General features: G+C 53.3%; 1 protein-coding gene across 1 annotated transcript in view; it reads left to right on the forward strand.

Annotated features, from left to right (window-relative positions):
• The window catches only part of LOC144792120 (choline-phosphate cytidylyltransferase A-like), a 184,935-nt gene that overhangs the window by 130,851 nt on the left and 36,966 nt on the right, over positions 1-17,118 (forward strand). Inside the window, exon 5 of the mRNA XM_078666995.1 lies at positions 16,065-16,164. Within this exon, the coding sequence (XP_078523121.1) occupies positions 16,065-16,164 (100 nt within the window). The remainder of the gene's footprint in view (positions 1-16,064; positions 16,165-17,118) is intronic.

Here is a 17,118-nt window from a genome sequence, read left to right on the forward strand (position 1 = left end):
CCCTGCTCCACAAACCCTGCCCAAGGACCCCCTGCTCCACAAACCCTGCCCAGGGACCCCCTGCTCCACAAACCCTGCCCAGGTGCTCCCTGCTCCACAAACCCTGCCCAGGGACCCCCTGCTCACAAACACTGACCTGGGACTCCCTGCTCCACAAACGCTGACCTGGGACTCCCTGCTCCACACCCCCTGCCCAAGGACCCCCTGCTCCACAAACCCTGTCCAGGGCCCTGTAAGAAATGGGGTTACCAAATCTCCAGGGGGGTAGCATGGAACCAAGCGGGCAGGCCAAACTTCGAAGGACATTTGAAGCACTCACGCAGTACCCACAGACAACACACCAGGCACACCACAAAAGAGGCAGGACACCAGTTTGAGTTGGAAAATTAGTAAGTAGTTTAGTATCTCCAACCTGCAAGGCAAAAATGTATCAACAGTGGTATCATAAAACGGCGCCAACTGGCACCAGAGCCAAGTATATCAAGGGGGATTATTTACATGGGAAGTAAGGGCTGAGTCTGTAAGTCCATAGCTGAAAATAAAGAAGAATGTTTACATTGTCGTTAAACCTGGGGTCACAATGGCGGGGCCAACTCGGGCTCTCATCCATAGCAGTTTAACTCCAACCCAACCCCTGTAAAGGAAAACTTCATGGCATCACAGCAAATCCCAACAGACAGGAACACCTGAAATAAATAAGCAATGGGATATAACCAGGGGCCTGGAATGACATGTCAGGCCAGCACCGGGGCAGGACACCTGCAGTAAAAGGGCACATCAACATTAGATATCGGTCTCATCACCTTAGGACAGGGATATGACCATCTCATCAGGGTAGTAGGCACCTTGTAGGCAATTGAACCTTAGGCCTACACATTACGCTGTGACATTAGGCATTTAACCATAAGCATATCAACACTGGCGCATTATTCCTGAGCAATACCCTGGCATCTAACACATTGTGCACCTCACCAGTGCGTACATTAGGCTCCCTTAGGCAGGTAAATAACATCCGCAGGGGCCCACAACCTCAGTTGTCTAACAGCCTGGAATCAGCGTAGGATCACCTAGCAGGCGTGAAACATTAATATGCATTGGCATCTGTAACCTTAACAACAGAGGGTACCCTTAAACATTTCCTTCACCAGGTTTCCGTAATAACTGGGGGACCTCAGGGCAACCCATACAGCAGGGACCTATATCTTCAATGGGGGGGGATGATGCTCTCCACCCCAAAATATATTCACTGAGGGCAATCCCCAGTTTATCTGGTGGGGCAGTTAAGTGCAGGAGAGTCAGGACAGTACAATCCTTCTGGAGCCCAAGTTGCAGGTGCCCTCTGCCAGACGGGACACCTGATAACACAGTCCCCGGGGGCGAGCACCGGCAATGTACCCCGTTGCCCCCCCTCCACCAACTTAAGACAGGCCCCACTCACCGGCTGCACTTGGTTCTCCCTGTGGGGCTCAGGTCCTCAATCCTGCGCAGGCCAATCGGGGCCCGCAAGGCCTCACTCAGGCCTATGCTGCACAACCGGGGCTCCCTCTCCACTACGGGGGCCCCGCGAAACACCTCCGGCTGTCTTCGGGCCTCCCCGGCCCCTCCCCTTTCTCTGGGACCCGGGGCTCTCCACAATAGGAAGCAGGGTTCTTTTCCGAGGAGGGGGGCCAGGCACCGACCACGTGCCTCGAGGCCCTCCCCACTGTACTTCTGCCGCCGGCAGCAACACACGGGGCACTCTGCAGTTCCGAGGCGGAGGGGGCAGGCACCGGCAATGTGCCTCGAGGCCCCCCCCTTTCGACGCCGTCACCCGGGCCCCTCCTCCTCACGGGGGCCCTGGGGGTTCAACATGGCCTCTGGGCGGCACAATCGGGGCTCCCTCGTCCTCACAGGAGCCCCGCAGGTACTCTGCTCCTCCGGCCACTTCGTAGGGGGAGTCGGGGCTGGCACCGACAGTGTGCCCCGGCCCCGTCTATCTCACCGGCCCCTCACTCAGGGGCACAGACCGGCGGGGTGGCCTCCCGCTCCGGTCGCTCCCAATCGGGGCTCCCTCCTGACCACGGGGGCCCCGCACCGATGCTTCACCCGGGTCTTCTGAGGCAGAGGCAGTGCAGGCACCGATCCTGTGCCTCGATGCCCCACCTCCTCCTCACTTACGGCAGCCTCCTCGATCCGGGCCACAGACTGGCGGGGTGGACTCCCGCTCCGATCATTCTTTACGGGGCTCCCTCCTGACCACGGGGGCCCCGCACTGATGCTTCACCCGGGTCCCCCTCCCACACAGGGACCCGGGGCTTGGAGTCTGCTTTCTCCGCTTCTCTGGCTGCCGGCCGGCAGCCAATCCCTGCGCGGCCTTCCAGGGGCACGGCTGCGCAGGCCAATCCGTGCGCGGCGTTCCGATGACGCGGTCAGGCCCCCGTCACGTGATGCGGGAGACGGCGGCCTCAGGGCCTAACGCGGCCCTTCCTTCACTTCGGCGGCCCTCTCCTGGCACCGGGGGCTGCCGCAACGGTGCCCACAGAAGTGGGGGTCCCCTCGGCAGCGCCGGGCCGCGGCGGTGATTTCGCCTATTTACAACCGGAGCAAGGCAGCGCCAACACTCCTCGGCGACAGTAAAGGGTAGGCTCCCTTTTAATTCATTATTTATATGGCAACCAGCGCGCCAAAACGTGGGTAGGCTCCTCCAGCTCGATTCCCCTCACAGCGCCCTCAGGCCACACGGCGCTATTCTCCTCAGCAACCGGCGCTATTCACAGCGCACTGCTCCTCCCTCTGCCCACAGTTCTCAGCTCCTTTCTCAGGCCACGCAGAGGGGGCAGGAATTTAGCACTTCTCCAGCGCTTCCACAGGGGGCCACAGCTTCCTTGGGGGCATCAACCTCCCCAAAACAGCGCTATTGCAGCACAGCACCTGGCAGCACACCTCATAGGGGGGCGAACAGTTCCACAGCCAACCTCAGGGGCACACTCCTCACCTCCTGGGCGCTTCTTCACGCAGTGCTGGCGTGGTACCCGGTCCAAACAGCGTCAGTGACCTGGGTAGGGGCCCTCCCTTGTCAGGGGCCTGTGGGGACAGCAGAGTAGGGGGGTTTTAGGGGTGCAGGGCCCAGCTCACAGGCCCATGTGGCGGTAGCACCTCGCAGCAGGTCCCCTCTCTTTCTTGCCCCAGCGCTGACTGACTCTCTGGTGGCAAATCCCCCTTACTTATACCCTCCTCCCAGGCAGTGCCAGAACCTTCTAGAATGTTGGCAAAGCTGGCCTAAACTGGCTCAAGGGGAGGGGTTGAGCACCCTGGGTGCCAGGCTTTCCCTCCAAAATCTAGGGGTAGCTGGGTAATAATAACTAAACCGCTGACCTATGGCAGTCCAGTGGCAAAACCCATGGCCATGGCATCCATTTTAAACACGGAACATTTTAGTCAGGTGCATTTTACAATGGGGGTAAATTTACAAGTGCTCACACCATTACATGACATTACATATTAACACAGGGCAACTCCTACCACACATGGCCTATACAGGTTTATTACCATGGGGGAGACATTCTAGACAAGGTTGTCAAAAGCGAAAAATTTCGGGGGGAAAGGCCAAGTCCAACAGACCCCCTGCCCTGTGACCCCCTGCTCCACAAATCTTGCTCAGGGACCCCCTGCCCCACAAACCCTGCCCAGGGACTCCCTGTTGCACCCGGTGAGTGCACGTGTCTCCATGGTGGCCTTATGGCACAGCTTTCCAAACTGTGTGGCGCGACACATTACTGTGTCGGGCCCCAGCCGTAGGTGTGTCGCGGGATGAGATGAGATGACTTCTGCCGGCAATCGGCAGAGTCGAGCTGCAAGGGCTCTTAGAAGGGGTGAAACAACAACAAAGCCCCATTAACATGCACAAGGTCTTTAACGACCTGCGAAGTGCTCGGGTGCCGCTGTGAGCGGGCCCGGGATGCCACCCACGACGGGGGTGGGGGTTGAGTGGGGGCTGAAGCCCTTTGATGCCAATGGAGGGGGGGGGAGGCATTGCATCATCTGCATTATTTGTCGATCCTGCATATCTTCGTATAAAAAAGCCAGTAACATTTAGGCCCTAGATGTTACTGGCTTTTTTATACGAAGATATGCTTACGTTATGTATGGTGCATTTTCTTCTGTCTTTTGGTCCCCCGTTGTTTGTTTTACACCATCACTGCTCAGGTCAATATTTGTGGTATTCTCTTTGCCAAGCAGAAGGTGAGCTTAGGCCAAGTGCCCTATGACAGAAATGACCGAAAATGAGGAACTAATTCTATTTTTAAGAGTACTCGTTTTATTGAAGAAAAGCATTTCTAGTCATGTGCTTTCCCCACTTTCTTTAACAGATTGTAGACATTAATTTCTATAAAAATGATTAGTGTTGCTGCATTTTTGGGTCCCTTTATTTCCTCAGTTTTGTTCTACCTATAAATAGTAGTTGTGTTCCTGCATATGGGACTTTGGCATCTTCTGTATGTGTGTTCTGTGCATCTAAATACATCACGCTTCATCTCCTTCCTCCGCATCACTGTCACTTCACTCTCTTCTTGTGCAAGTACTTCCTTTTGTCGCCTCCACTTTACCATCACCTCTCCCACGTACACAAACACAAAATACTTTTTCTATTCATTGAGCCCTGTCAATGTTTTGAGAGCTGTGTACAGGGCCAGACTGGGAGCCGAAGGCAGCCCTGGCAATTTTCTCAGACCGGTCCTGGGGGAGTGGGGGTGGCAGGTGTTTGGGTTGGCTGGCTGTCTGGCCTCTGGGGAAGCACTGCCTGCCCTGGCAGGCTGGAAACGCTTGTATGCTGCTTTTGTAACCTGGGGGGCAATATTGCAGCACAGCTGCAAACCCGGCCCCCAGTAATAAACCGGCCCCGGTGTGTGTGTGCGGTTGTGTGGGGGGGGGGTTGTGTGTGTGTGGGATGTGTGTGTGTGTTGGGTTGTGTGTGGGGTGTGTGTTGGGGGGCTGGTGTGGGGGGGGGGTTGTGTGTGTGGGTGTGTGGGGTGGTGTCTGTGGGGTGGTGTGTTGGGTTGTGTGTGGGGTATGTGTGGGTGAGGTGTGTGTGTGTGGGTGGGTCTGTGTGTGGGGTTGTGTGTGTGTGGGGGGGTGTGTGTGTGGGGGGGTGGTGTGTCTGTGGGGTTTTGTATGTGCGGTTGGGTGTGTGTGTGTGTGGGGGGGTGGTGTGTCTGTGGGGTGTTGTGTGTGGGGTGGGGTGGTGTGTCTGGGGTGGTGTGTGTGGGGGGTTGTGTGGGTGGGGTTGTGTGTCTGTGGGGTGGTGTGTCTGTGGGGTGGTGTGTCTGTGGGGTGGTGTGTCTGTGGGGTGGTGTGTGTTGGGTTGTGTGGGGGTGTGTGTGGGGTGTGTATGGGGTGTGTGTGGGGTGTGTATGGGGTGTGTGTGTGTGGGGTGTGTGTGGGGTTGTGTGTGTGGGGGTTGTGTGGGGTGTGTGTGTGGGGTGGTGTGTCTGTGGGGGTTTGTGTGTGGGGTGTGTGTGTGTGGTGTGGGGCCCGAACCCACCATAGGTGGTTCGGGCTTGCTCGCTGTGCTTCCTCACATTACCGTGTCCCTGAAATTTTTTTCACAAAAAGGTGCGTTACCAACATGAAAAGTTTGGAAAGCTGTGCCTTATGGGCTCATATGTGGGTTCATATGTGACATTGGTTCCTTCTGTGAATCATCCTTGTTATCACTTCCAAAGCTAGACCCGAACCTAGATGTTGACGAACTCCCCTCCCAATGCCTCACAGTCCTTGCAGTCGAAATCAATAAGGTCGCTCCTCTCCAAAGCAAAAAGGTTAGGCCCACTCCGTCAGCACCTTGGTACAACAAATCCCTCTATGAAGAAAGGAAGCAGCTAAGATACCTGGAGAAACAATGGAGGCAAGCGCCCTCCACCGATAACTTAGCCACGCTTCGTTCTGCAAGATCCAAATACCATAAGAACATCTTCCTTGGTAAAGCGTCGCACTTCAGAACCCTCCTTGACTCTGCCAAAAATAGACCCAAAAAACTATTCAATCTCATCAAGATTCCTAACCACTCTCCCCCTACCTCCAAGCTGGAGGATTCTACAAAGAAAGCAATGGACTTTGCTCTATTCTTTGACAAAACAGTGAAATCCCTTGTGGCTCAAGTCGCTCACCCTACCCCTCCTGAGGAGCGCAAATCCTTAGCCATTTGGCAGAACTTTGACCTCATCTCTGAAGATGCCCTCCTCAAATGCATCCTCGAAACTAAGCCCTCCAACCATTCTCTTGACCCCATCCCCAGTGCCATTGCTATCGACTTCTATTCCCATTCACTGTCCTATTGGACCACTCTGGTCAACCTCTCCCTCTGCCAAGGCTCCCTTCCTGTCTCCTTCAAAACAGGGCAGGTCACCCCTCTGCTTAAAAAACCCTCTGCTGATGCGAATGACCTCAACAACTACCGCCCCATCACTAACCTTCCATTTCTTGCAAAGATCACAGAAAGACGTGTAGCGAAACAACTCTCTCGTTATATCAATGATCTTCTTGACAAATGTCAGTCCGGCTTCATCCAAAACTGCAGCACTGAAACAGCCCTACTGCAAGTGATTGATGACGCGCTGAGGATACTCGACTCGGGGGGGGTCCTGGCTTCTTATTCTACTTGACCTCTCTGCAGCCTTTGACACTGTCAACCACGACACTCTCCTCAATACTCTGCAACAGAGAATGGGCATGGAGGGTAATGTGCTTAAATGGTTTGCTTCCTTCCTCTCAGATAGATCCCAAATGATCAAAATAGCGAACAGCCTTTCATCTCCTCTGATGGTAGGTCAAGGTGTTCCTCAAGGCTCTATACTTGCACCTACTCTGTTCAACCTCTACCTAGAACCCCTGGGAAATCTCCTAAGTGAATCTGGGATCCACTATCATCTCTACGCAGATGACACTCAAATCTACCTCAAGGTTGCCTCCACCCACGATCTCGCTATCCTTAGCTCAACTCTCGACTCCATTCAAAACTGGATGTCAACTCATCAACTGATTCTGAATCCCTCCAAAACTGAATTCCTCCTCCTCTCCTCCTCACTTTCTCCTCCCCCGGTTCAATCTTGGATGGATCAGACAAATCTACTTAACAATAAGCATATCATTGTTGAAAGCGCAAAATCCCTTGGTGTCTTACTCGACAACAATCTCAATCTAATCTCTCACATCAATTCCATGGCAAAGTCTGCACGATACCAACTGCGACTTCTTTGGGGAATCCTTCGCTTTTTCCCTGAGCATGACCTTAAAACACTGGTGCAATCGCTGGTCTTCTCCAGACTGGACTACTGCAATTCTCTTCTTACTGGCCTCCCCAAATCCCACCTGTCCCCCCTGAAATCGGTCTTACACTCAGCAGCCCGTTTTATCTATGGGGCTAAAAGAAGCGACCACATCACACCGCTGCTATCCTCCCTTCGTTGGCTTCCCATCGAGGCTAGAGCTATCTACAAGACTGCCTGTATCACCCACAAAGCCTTGCACTCCTCCTCTCCTCGCTACCTGTCGAATAAACTGAAACTCTCTATAGGCTCTAGACCACCTCGGAATGCGGAAAATCTTCTGCTTGAACCCCCCCCCTTTCAAGAAGGAAAGATCGATGGCCCAATCCTTTTCAGGCAACTCAGTGAGAATCTGGAACTCACTTCCGCCTCAGCTCCGGACTTCCTCCTCCTCTCAGGCCTTCAAACGGGACCTTAAAGTTCTCCTCCTCCAAAGGCACCTCCAAGTCTAACTCACACCCTTGCCTTCGTCTGAAGGAAGACCTCCCATTACTGGAAAGTCTATTGGCCAGGTTTATGGTACTTCCTCCCCAGGGTGTTCTGGTAGTCTAAATGTTTAGTAATCTCCCAATACCTGTGTATGGTACCCTTTTGGAACTTGCACACGTCACTTTTGTTTGTAACACACTGTTTGCTACCTCTTACTTTTTGTTTGCTTTTGATACTTGCACAAGTGCCACCTTTGCCTACGTAGCGTTTGTTCTTGTGATGGAGTGTCTGCCTTCTATTGCAGTATTATACCTCTACTTGTATTTTGTATGTTTTTGTAACCTGCACCCTTATCACTTTTTTCTCCTATAATGCACCGATTGCTACCTCATGTATTTTGGTTCCTCACTAGTGTCACTTTTGATCCATGTAACTTATTGTTTGCTTTTGTATTTTGTTCCTGTATATCATTATTGGTCCTTCTGTGAAGCGCTCTGACACCGTCGGGTAAAGTCCGCGCTATATAAAATTGCATTAATAAATAAATGAATAAATGTGGGTTTTGAACGGGTGTCTGTGCTCCGCCCCCTGGAGGGTTCTTCCGGCCACGTCCACGCACCTGGTTTGTAACCAGGAACTTGGCCCGGTTTATTGCTGCGTTTGTTTGCTGGCACTGTGCTGCAAAACTGTTTGTCTCCACTTCGGACTAACTCGGGAGTTAACGATGGCACCCCCAGGAAGGACCAGGCAGGCCTGGGCGCTCGCCTGCGGCAGTGTGGGGGCTCAACACGTTTCCAGCCCTGTCCCTGCTCTGTCGAGTCCCCGACTGGTGTTCATGGAGCAGGCCACTAGGTGGCGGCAGCGGCTCATGCATGCCATGGAAGCCCTGCAGCTCCACTGAGGCAGGGCAGACACAGCCCCACCCTGGAGGGTATGTGCTGCCAGCCTTGCCCATCCAACAGAGCGTCCCTTGTTTGCCACCAGGTGGCGGCAGCGGCTCATACATGCCAAGGAAGCCCTGCAGGGCGCGCCCCCGTTGCTGCAGCTCCACTGAGGCAGGGCAGACAGAGCCCCACCCTGGGGGGGGGTGTGCTGCCAGCCTTGCCCATCCAGCAGAGCGTCCCTTGTATACCACTAGGCGGCAACAGCGGCCCATGCCTGCCAAGGATGCCCTGGAGGGTGTGTGCTGCCCATCGGACAGAGCGACCCTTGTAGGCCGCGTTTCTGTTTACTCACAGCTGTGGACACCGCCCTATATATAACTCATAAAGACCCCCGTTTCCATCCGAGCGTCGCGCTCTAGATCTAGTTTGCACCCCGGGCGAGAGGTCATTTGCAGCTTCCTCTGCGTGCCTTGAAGAAAGAAGCGCGTTTCCTTCTTTTGTTACACGTGGAACTTGACTCCGAGTGCAGCTGTGCGCAGCGCAGCCGCATTGCATCTGTGACCGTGGCCAGACCGGCTCTGATTGTCTAGAGTTACAGCCTTCAAACCAAAGTTCAGCGCGCGCCAGGCATGTTATATGCATACCAGGGTACACCAGTCACCCCCCCCCCCCCCACACACACACACACACACTTTAACTGGAGTGCACCAGAGCTGTCGCGGGCACAGACCCAGCCAGTCCACGAATTTTCCTTTGAATTCTGGAACTTTTGGTCCCGTTTATAGTGAAAAAAAGTAGATTACCAGTTACAAGTTTTCAAAGAAAAAACCCCGGTCTAGTCACACATTTTATTTGATGTAATCTTTTTATAGATGCCCCATTTATACAATACATTCCAACCACAAGTAGCACAAACGTTAGATTGTATAGAATGTACAAGGTTAAAGTTTTTTTTAAATGTAAAAAGTCTAAAACATGCGTTTACCGTGTCAGGATTATAAATCCGATCAGTAGCCGGATACATCCTACTGATTTAATGTACAGTAACCATAGGTCGCCTTCCAGCCTTTAGCATGGGGTACAGAGCCCAACTAAAGCAGGCATCCTGGAGAGAGCAGTCACGTAGACCCCACGGAGCACACGTAAGTACATTACACAGTTGTGCCACACATGTTTCTGTAGCAGGAAACCCCCTCTCAGAGCCGCCCTGGGCGTGGGCCCTGCCCCTGCTATTAAAACTCCAGTATGTCGGGTCTGGTGGCTCAGTGGACTAATGCATCCACTGTCGGGACCTGTGTTTGACCTCATGGTCTCAGGTTAAAATCCTAGCGGGTCCACTTAGTCTTTCATCCTTCTGAGGTCGATAAAATGAGTACCATTGAGTTGAGTAACAATAACTGTCTGTTATTCGGTGCCAAAATACCCTTGGGTGAACGCGCGCTTTACAAATACGCATGTTATGTTATTTTATGTTATATGTTATGGCGTGAAGCCAGGTGTGTTGTTTGCTCAGAGGTAGAGCTTTCTTTGTTCCACAGCAGAAGTTCACTAGAGACCAACATCCGCCTTTTAGTTGTAATGCAGTGGTTCAGATTGCATCGCAAGCTCTTTTCACAACTTTTCCCTTTGGAAATCAGTTTGCATTTATAGCTCAAAGAAGTAGGTAACATTCTGCCCATTCCATTGATTGCAGTTGACTCAGAGTAAACATAACTAGTCGTTGAAACTAGAACTGGCCGATTAGGCGAGAGGGAGCAGGTTTCTAAGGAGTCAGCCTGAGGCCTGATGCCGTTGGGGCAACTTGTGAAGCGGGCAGTTGTACGTGTCCTGTTACACATGCTTTGTGGCCATTCATAACATGAGGCATGCATCTTGCCTTCGTGGCAAAACGTTCCGTTTGTCTTTCTGCCTAGTGCAGATTTCCGCATAGGTGTATATACCAGTACGGGGCTCCTACAATGAGCTGTGTAACCTGTAGATGGTTTCTGCACTGGTGTGCGCCTGAAGCCCAGTAACGGCATCTTGGCCTTTCCTCTTCCTCAGATTGATAAAATGTGTATCCCTGAGGTCACCGTCGAACACTTTCTGCTTACAGTGCTGAAAAATGGCAACAACTGCTGCAGCAAGAAGACCTGGCACTCCAGGCGGGGTGGTTTGGGTCCCACACTTATTCTCATTTTCCAGACGAGGATGTGACTTCCCTGTCTTAGGGTTCTGGAAACTGTTTGCGGTGCTTCCATTTCAAATGTCATTTTTGGGCTCAAGTCAGACACTGCCTTTGCACCAGGTGACGCCTGGCGTAGCCGTTTTCGATGAGGCTGGCCCAAGCAGGAGAATCCATGGAATAAGCACAATGAAGTTTGAGGCCTGCGCCTGGCTGTCCTCAACCTTCCTGAAGGTATGGTCAGGGGGAAAAAAGGAGGTCCTGCCTAGAAATCTCCTCACACTCAACAACAGACAGGTTCTGCTAACTCACCCCTTCCCCCTTACCATCTACCATACAGCAGTGATCAGAAAGTTCAACCCACAACCCCAAGCTTAAAAGATCTTTAAAAAAAATGATACGGGCATCCCTGCATCTACCCATCCTCCAGTGTCTGGTTCTTCAGCCACGGGAACACACTTCCTCTATGTGGGGAAGCTGTGTCCACCCCCTCTCCTGGCCCAGGCCAACCAAGGGGGGATCCAGAATGGATCCCACTGCACCTAGCAATCATACTGTGATCTCAGTCGGAATCTAGTTACACCTTCACATGCATATATGCATGCAACATGCACACTGAATTCTTTGCAAGGGTCAGGGTTTTCATGGGAATAGAAGTTTTCATGAGTGGGGCCAGTAGGCTGCACTCCCCTGTGATACTGAAATGGTTAGTTCATTATTATTCACAGAAAGTTTTATGCTGTCACCACTGTTTCATGTCAATAGCCCAGGTCATGGACAGTAGTCCAATGTTGACAAAAGAAGCGTGTCTGCCTCCTTAGGCCCCGGCGTGTCTGCCTCCTTAGGCCCCGGCGTGTCTGCCTCCTTAGGCGCCGGCGTGTCTGCCTCCTTGGGCCCCGGCGTGTCTGCCTACTCAGGCCCCGACGTGTCTGCCTCTTCAGGCCCTGGTTGTCTGCCTCCTTAGACCCCGGCGTGTCTGCCTCCTTGGGCCTGGCGTGTCTGCCTCCTTGGGCCCCGGCATGTCTGCCTCCTTGGGCCCCGGCGTGTCTGCCTACTCAGGCCATGGCGTGTCTGCCTCATCAGGCCCTGGTGTGTCTGCCTCCTTAGGCCCCGGCGTGTCTGCCTCCTTAGGCCCCGGCGTGTCTGCCTTCTTAGGCCCGGCATGTCTGCCTCCTTGGGCCCCGGCGTGTCTGCCTCCTTGGGCCCCGGCGTGTCTGCCTCCTTGGGCCCCGGCGTGTCTGCCGCCTTGGGCCCCGGCGTGTCTGCCTCCTTGGGCCCCGGCGTGTCTGCCTACTCAGGCCCCGACGTGTCTGCCTCTTCAGGCCCTGGTTGTCTGCCTCCTTAGACCCCGGCGTGTCTGCCTCCTTAGGCCCCGGCGTGTCTCCCACCTTAGGCGCCGGCGTGTCTGCCTCCTTAGGCGCCGGCGTGTCTGCCTCCTTGGGCCCCGGCGTGTCTGCCTACTCAGGCCCCGACGTGTCTGCCTCTTCAGGCCCCGACGTGTCTGCCTCTTCAGGCCCTGGTTGTCTGCCTCCTTAGGCCCCGGCGTGTCTGCCACCTTAGGCCCCGGCGTGTCTGCCTCCTTGGGCCCCGGCGTGTCTGCCTCCTTGGGCCCCGGCGTGTCTGCCTCCTTGGGCCCCGGCGTGTCTGCCTCCTTGGGCCCCGGCGTGTCTGCCTCCTTGGGCCCCGGCGTGTCTGCCTCCTTGGGCCCCGGCGTGTCTGCCTCCTTGGGCCCCGGCGTGTCTGCCTCCTTGGGCCCCGGCGTGTCTGCCTCCTTGGGCCCCGGCGTGTCTGCCTCCTTGGGCCCCGGCGTGTCTGCCTCCTCAGGCCATGGCGTGTCTGCCTCATCAGGCCCTGGTGTGTCTGCCTTATCAGGCCCCGGCGTGTCTGCCTCCTTAGGCCCCGGCGTGTCTGCCTCCTTAGGCCCGGCATGTCTGCCTCCTTAGGCCCCGGCGTGTCTGCCTCCTTAGGCCCCGGCGTGTCTGCCTCCTTAGGCCCCGGCGTGTCTGCCTCCTTAGGCCCCGGCGTGTCTGCCTCCTTAGGCCCCGGCGTGTCTGCCTCCTTAGGCCCCGGCGTGTCTGCCTCCTTGGGTCCCGGCGTGTCTGCCTCCTTGGGTCCCGGCGTGTCTGCCTCCTTAGGCCCCGGCGTGTCTGCCTCCTTGGGCCCCGGCGTCTCCGCCTCCTTGGGTCCCGGCGTGTCTGCCTCCTTGGGCCCCGGCGTCTCCGCCTCCTTGGGTCCCGGCGTGTCTGCCTCCTTGGGTCCCGGCGTGTCTGCCTCCTTGGGTCCCGGCGTGTCTGCCTCCTTGGGTCCCGGCGTGTCTGCCTCCTTGGGTCCCGGCGTGTCTGCCTCCTTGGGTCCCGGCGTGTCTGCCTCCTTGGGTCCCGGCGTGTCTGCCTCCTTGGGTCCCGGCGTGTCTGCCTCCTTGGGTCCCGGCGTGTCTGCCTCCTTGGGTCCCGGCGTGTCTGCCTCCGCGTGTCTGCCTCCGTAGGCCCCGGCGTGTCTGCCTCCGTAGGCCCCGGCGTGTCTGCCTCCGTAGGCCCCGGCGTGTCTGCCTCCGTAGGCCCCGGCGTGTCTGCCTCCTTTCACAATTATTTTCTGTATTTGGTGCCTGTTTGAAGCAAGTTTTTGTCACTTACAATTATTTCTAGAATAACTTTGTTATCCTGCTAAGTAGCGTTGTGCCAAGTATCTGCTTTGCATGATTCCTTCCCCTTACTGAAGACTCCTCCTGAAATACACTCTCCACGCCATCAATAACACATCTGTACGCATTAGCCAGGTGTAACTTTAAATGAGTTCATACGGCGCTTCTAAGGGTATTTTCAGAGTAACACTAGGTTACATTCTGCTGCCATTGTTAATGGGTTTGTTGCAAGTTTGGGTAAATGCTTGTTCTGTCTGGGCACTTTAGATTCTGACATGCAGTGATTTCTTTCTGTGCTTCAGTTGGTTCACAGCCAACATCTGTCCAGAGTTAGGTTGGAGTTCACACTTCCGTAGTGTGTAATCCTATCAAAAACAAGAATATTTGATGAGACCCAAGATGGAGGGTTGCCATGCAGTACCAGGGAGTGCAGAGACCGCACTCCGTGCTAAATAGAACCTGTACACCAGGCATCCCCCCCAGGACAGCAGGGAGGGGTCTCATTTACTGCTGGACTGTCCTGCAATGTGAAGGGACAGTGTACTTGTAAAAGTGCTTAGAACATGAGATAATGAAAGAAATGTCCTAAAACTGCACCACTGGCCACCAGTTCTCTAAAAGATCCCCGGTGGGTGGGAGTTGTTATAAATCTCTTGTAAAATATATTTTATTCTCTGTTCCACACATGATCTTGAGCACGAAATTCTGCACCCTGCCTGTAATACTAGCTTGATGAGTATTGAAATGCAACACTAAAGGTGAAGGGCGAGCTCATGAGTAAATGTGGCTTTGAAAATGGCTCTGCCCGCCCGTTCGAAATCTACCCCCCCCCCCCCAAAGTGTGGGCCTAGTTGCGCCCCTCCTGCTGATTCAGTTTTTTTCTGGGAGGCTCAGTAGGGTGTCTGCCCAGGGCACTGCTGCATTACTGCTCTGATTAGTGCTGCACAGTGATTTTAGCAAAAGAGACACAATTACTGGACGGAATGCAGCAAAAATCAAAACATTCATCCTCAGTCAACAGATCTGGGTTATATCCATCATTCTTTTGCTCACCATGCCACCAAAGTTTAGACTCAGCCATATTCAAATCAGTCTTGACCCTGTGCCTCATGGGAACAGTCCAGCCCGAACTGCCAAGCCAGGTCTTCCCTGGACCAGAAACAAGCTTCCTAGGACCGGTTTCTGGCTAATCAGCCGTCATCAGCCAGGCTAGCTTGAATCCAGTGGCAAAGTGAGCAATGGACCCATGTTTGGGCATAGCCTGCCAACTTAGGGCGAACAAAGCGATACCAAAGGGATGATGGACGGAGCGTTGGAGCAAATCAAACACTCACCCCCAGTCAACTGATCTGGGTTTAATCCATCATCAATCTTTAGCTCACTCAGCCACCCCAGTTCAGACCTAGCCATATGCAATCAGTCTGACCCTGTGCCTCATGGGAACAGTCCAGCCCAAACTGCCAAGCCAGGTCCTCCCTGACCCGGAAACGAGCATCTTAGGACCGGTTTCGGGATTTCACTCCTATTCAGCCAGGATTTTAGCCTAGCTGTAGCCAGGTGAGTCCCCAGCCTCACCATACTAATAAGCACTGTTATCTTGTCGCTTCATGAAGCATTAGCGAGAAAGACAAAATGTTGAGACTTCAAATAAAGGTGAGGAATAAGAAATTATAATATGTATGGGAAGGACTAACCTCCGTATAAGAGGCATGTCCCTTATGTTCACATTAACAGCAAGTTTCTTAGAACATTTTCTTTGAAGATGCCTGGTTTCATATTTTAAATGCTGCTAAAAGCAAATCATACTTGTTCTAAAATATGTGCATGTTTAAAATTGGGATATTCTACATGTGATGTTTCTTTTTTTAGCTATACAAATCGTTAAAGACTCATGCATTATAAGAGATAAAATCCCCCCATATTTACATAAAGAGCCTCCTCTGGGTTCCATTACTTTATATATAAATACTCTCTCACTCTGGTCTTGGAAGTGCACATCAAATAGAGGTCAAGTGATTCGCAGTACCCTGATGTCGCACAGTTTGGGGTATCTTACATCGTATATTATCACTAGTGTTGGATACCAAAGTAGAGAGCCAGCAAGAGACTCTGCTTAAATTCATTAGCTTATAAACCTCTTTAAAACATTACCCCTCCTAGATTTTGCTTATTAGTAGTAGAGCGTCCTCACCCTTAGCTGTGAGGTGCGTGGCCTTCCATTCTTCTAAGTACTGAGAGATCAGTCTTAACACCCTGGCGCACCCCCGTGCCACCATCAAACGAACCACATTTACTGGCATAAACCTGAAGTTTTGGCCTGAGTGGTCTAGAGTTGTACTAAAGAGCTAGAGAACCAACCAGATGTTCCTGTAGGCCACCACCATTGCCCCCTGTCGCAAAGAAAGCACTGAGGTGTGCACACTGGACTTGAGAGGTGTGTAACCCCTGAAACAATCTTTCCATATCCCGAATCCTACTGAAGCTGAACGCTGGGCTCCGCCTAGTGTTGGGGAAGCTTTGTGGGGGGTGGGAGCGGCAGGGTGGTAGTATGTTAATAGACACCTGGATCCTGCTGCCCAGTCACTCATGGGCTTTTCAATTTTTGTTCTTTCCATTAACCCCTTTTGTTCTTTTCTGCCCAGGGCCTGAGTGAGCCAGCGCCCTTCTCGGACGAGCTTGAGAAGGACTACAGCCAGCCCTACAAAAGGTTGACGCTAGAGGAGGCAAAGATGGGGACCCCAGGTACGCACCACTACTACCGGAAGCCTTGATTTCGCTCTCGGTGTTTGTTTCAAGTACAGGAGATCCTCTGTCCTTGTGCTGGAGTGGTCTTCTATGCATGCTGCACAGTTATGAAAAATGGAACCGACTGTGTTCAGCCATAGGACAGCTGTTGCAAATTGTGTGTGCTTGTAGTGGATTGCAGAATGGTGGTTTGTAGTTGGGGAAAAAGCGAAGGACCAAGTGAAAGTTGATACTTGACACCCAGCTCATCCTCTCCCTCACCAAGGAAACCAACATCACCAGGTGCAATTTCCAAGATGGTATGAAAGACGTCGCAACCTGGATGAGCAAAAGCTTCCTGAAGCTCAACTCAGAGAAAACAGAAGTCCTCATCCTCTGCTTCACCCACTCCGTATGGGACAACACCTGGTGGCCCCCGCCCTCAGAAATCCACCCACCCCAACAGACCATGCACGTAACCTCTGCATCATACTCAACTCTTCACTTACCTTGAACCACCAGATCAAAGCCGTATACTCCACGTGCTTCAACACCCTCCGCATACTTCGCAAGAACTTTAAATGGATCCCCCCAACTAAAGGAAGATAATTTCCCTGGCACTCATCACCAGCAGACTGGGCTACGGAAACGCTGTCTATGCCACAATCAACAAAAAATTTCTCCGCAAACTCCAGACCGTCCAGAACCCGCAGCCAGACTTATCTTCGACATCCCACGACATGACCACATCACCAAACTCCTCAGCGACCTCCACTGGCTCCCCGTCGAAAGAAGAATAACCTTCAGACTGCTCACACATGCCTGCAAAGCCCTCCATAACACAGGTCCCCAATACCTCAACGAATTAATATCCTTCCATGCCCCTAGAGAATCCTTTGCCCTGCCGACCTCACCCTAACCACGGTCCCTCACATCCACAGAAACAGAGCAGGTGGCAGATCCTTCTCCTAC

Source organism: Lissotriton helveticus, chromosome 11 (assembly GCF_964261635.1).
Source record: "Lissotriton helveticus chromosome 11, aLisHel1.1, whole genome shotgun sequence".
NCBI classification, from domain to species: domain Eukaryota; kingdom Metazoa; phylum Chordata; class Amphibia; order Caudata; family Salamandridae; genus Lissotriton; species Lissotriton helveticus.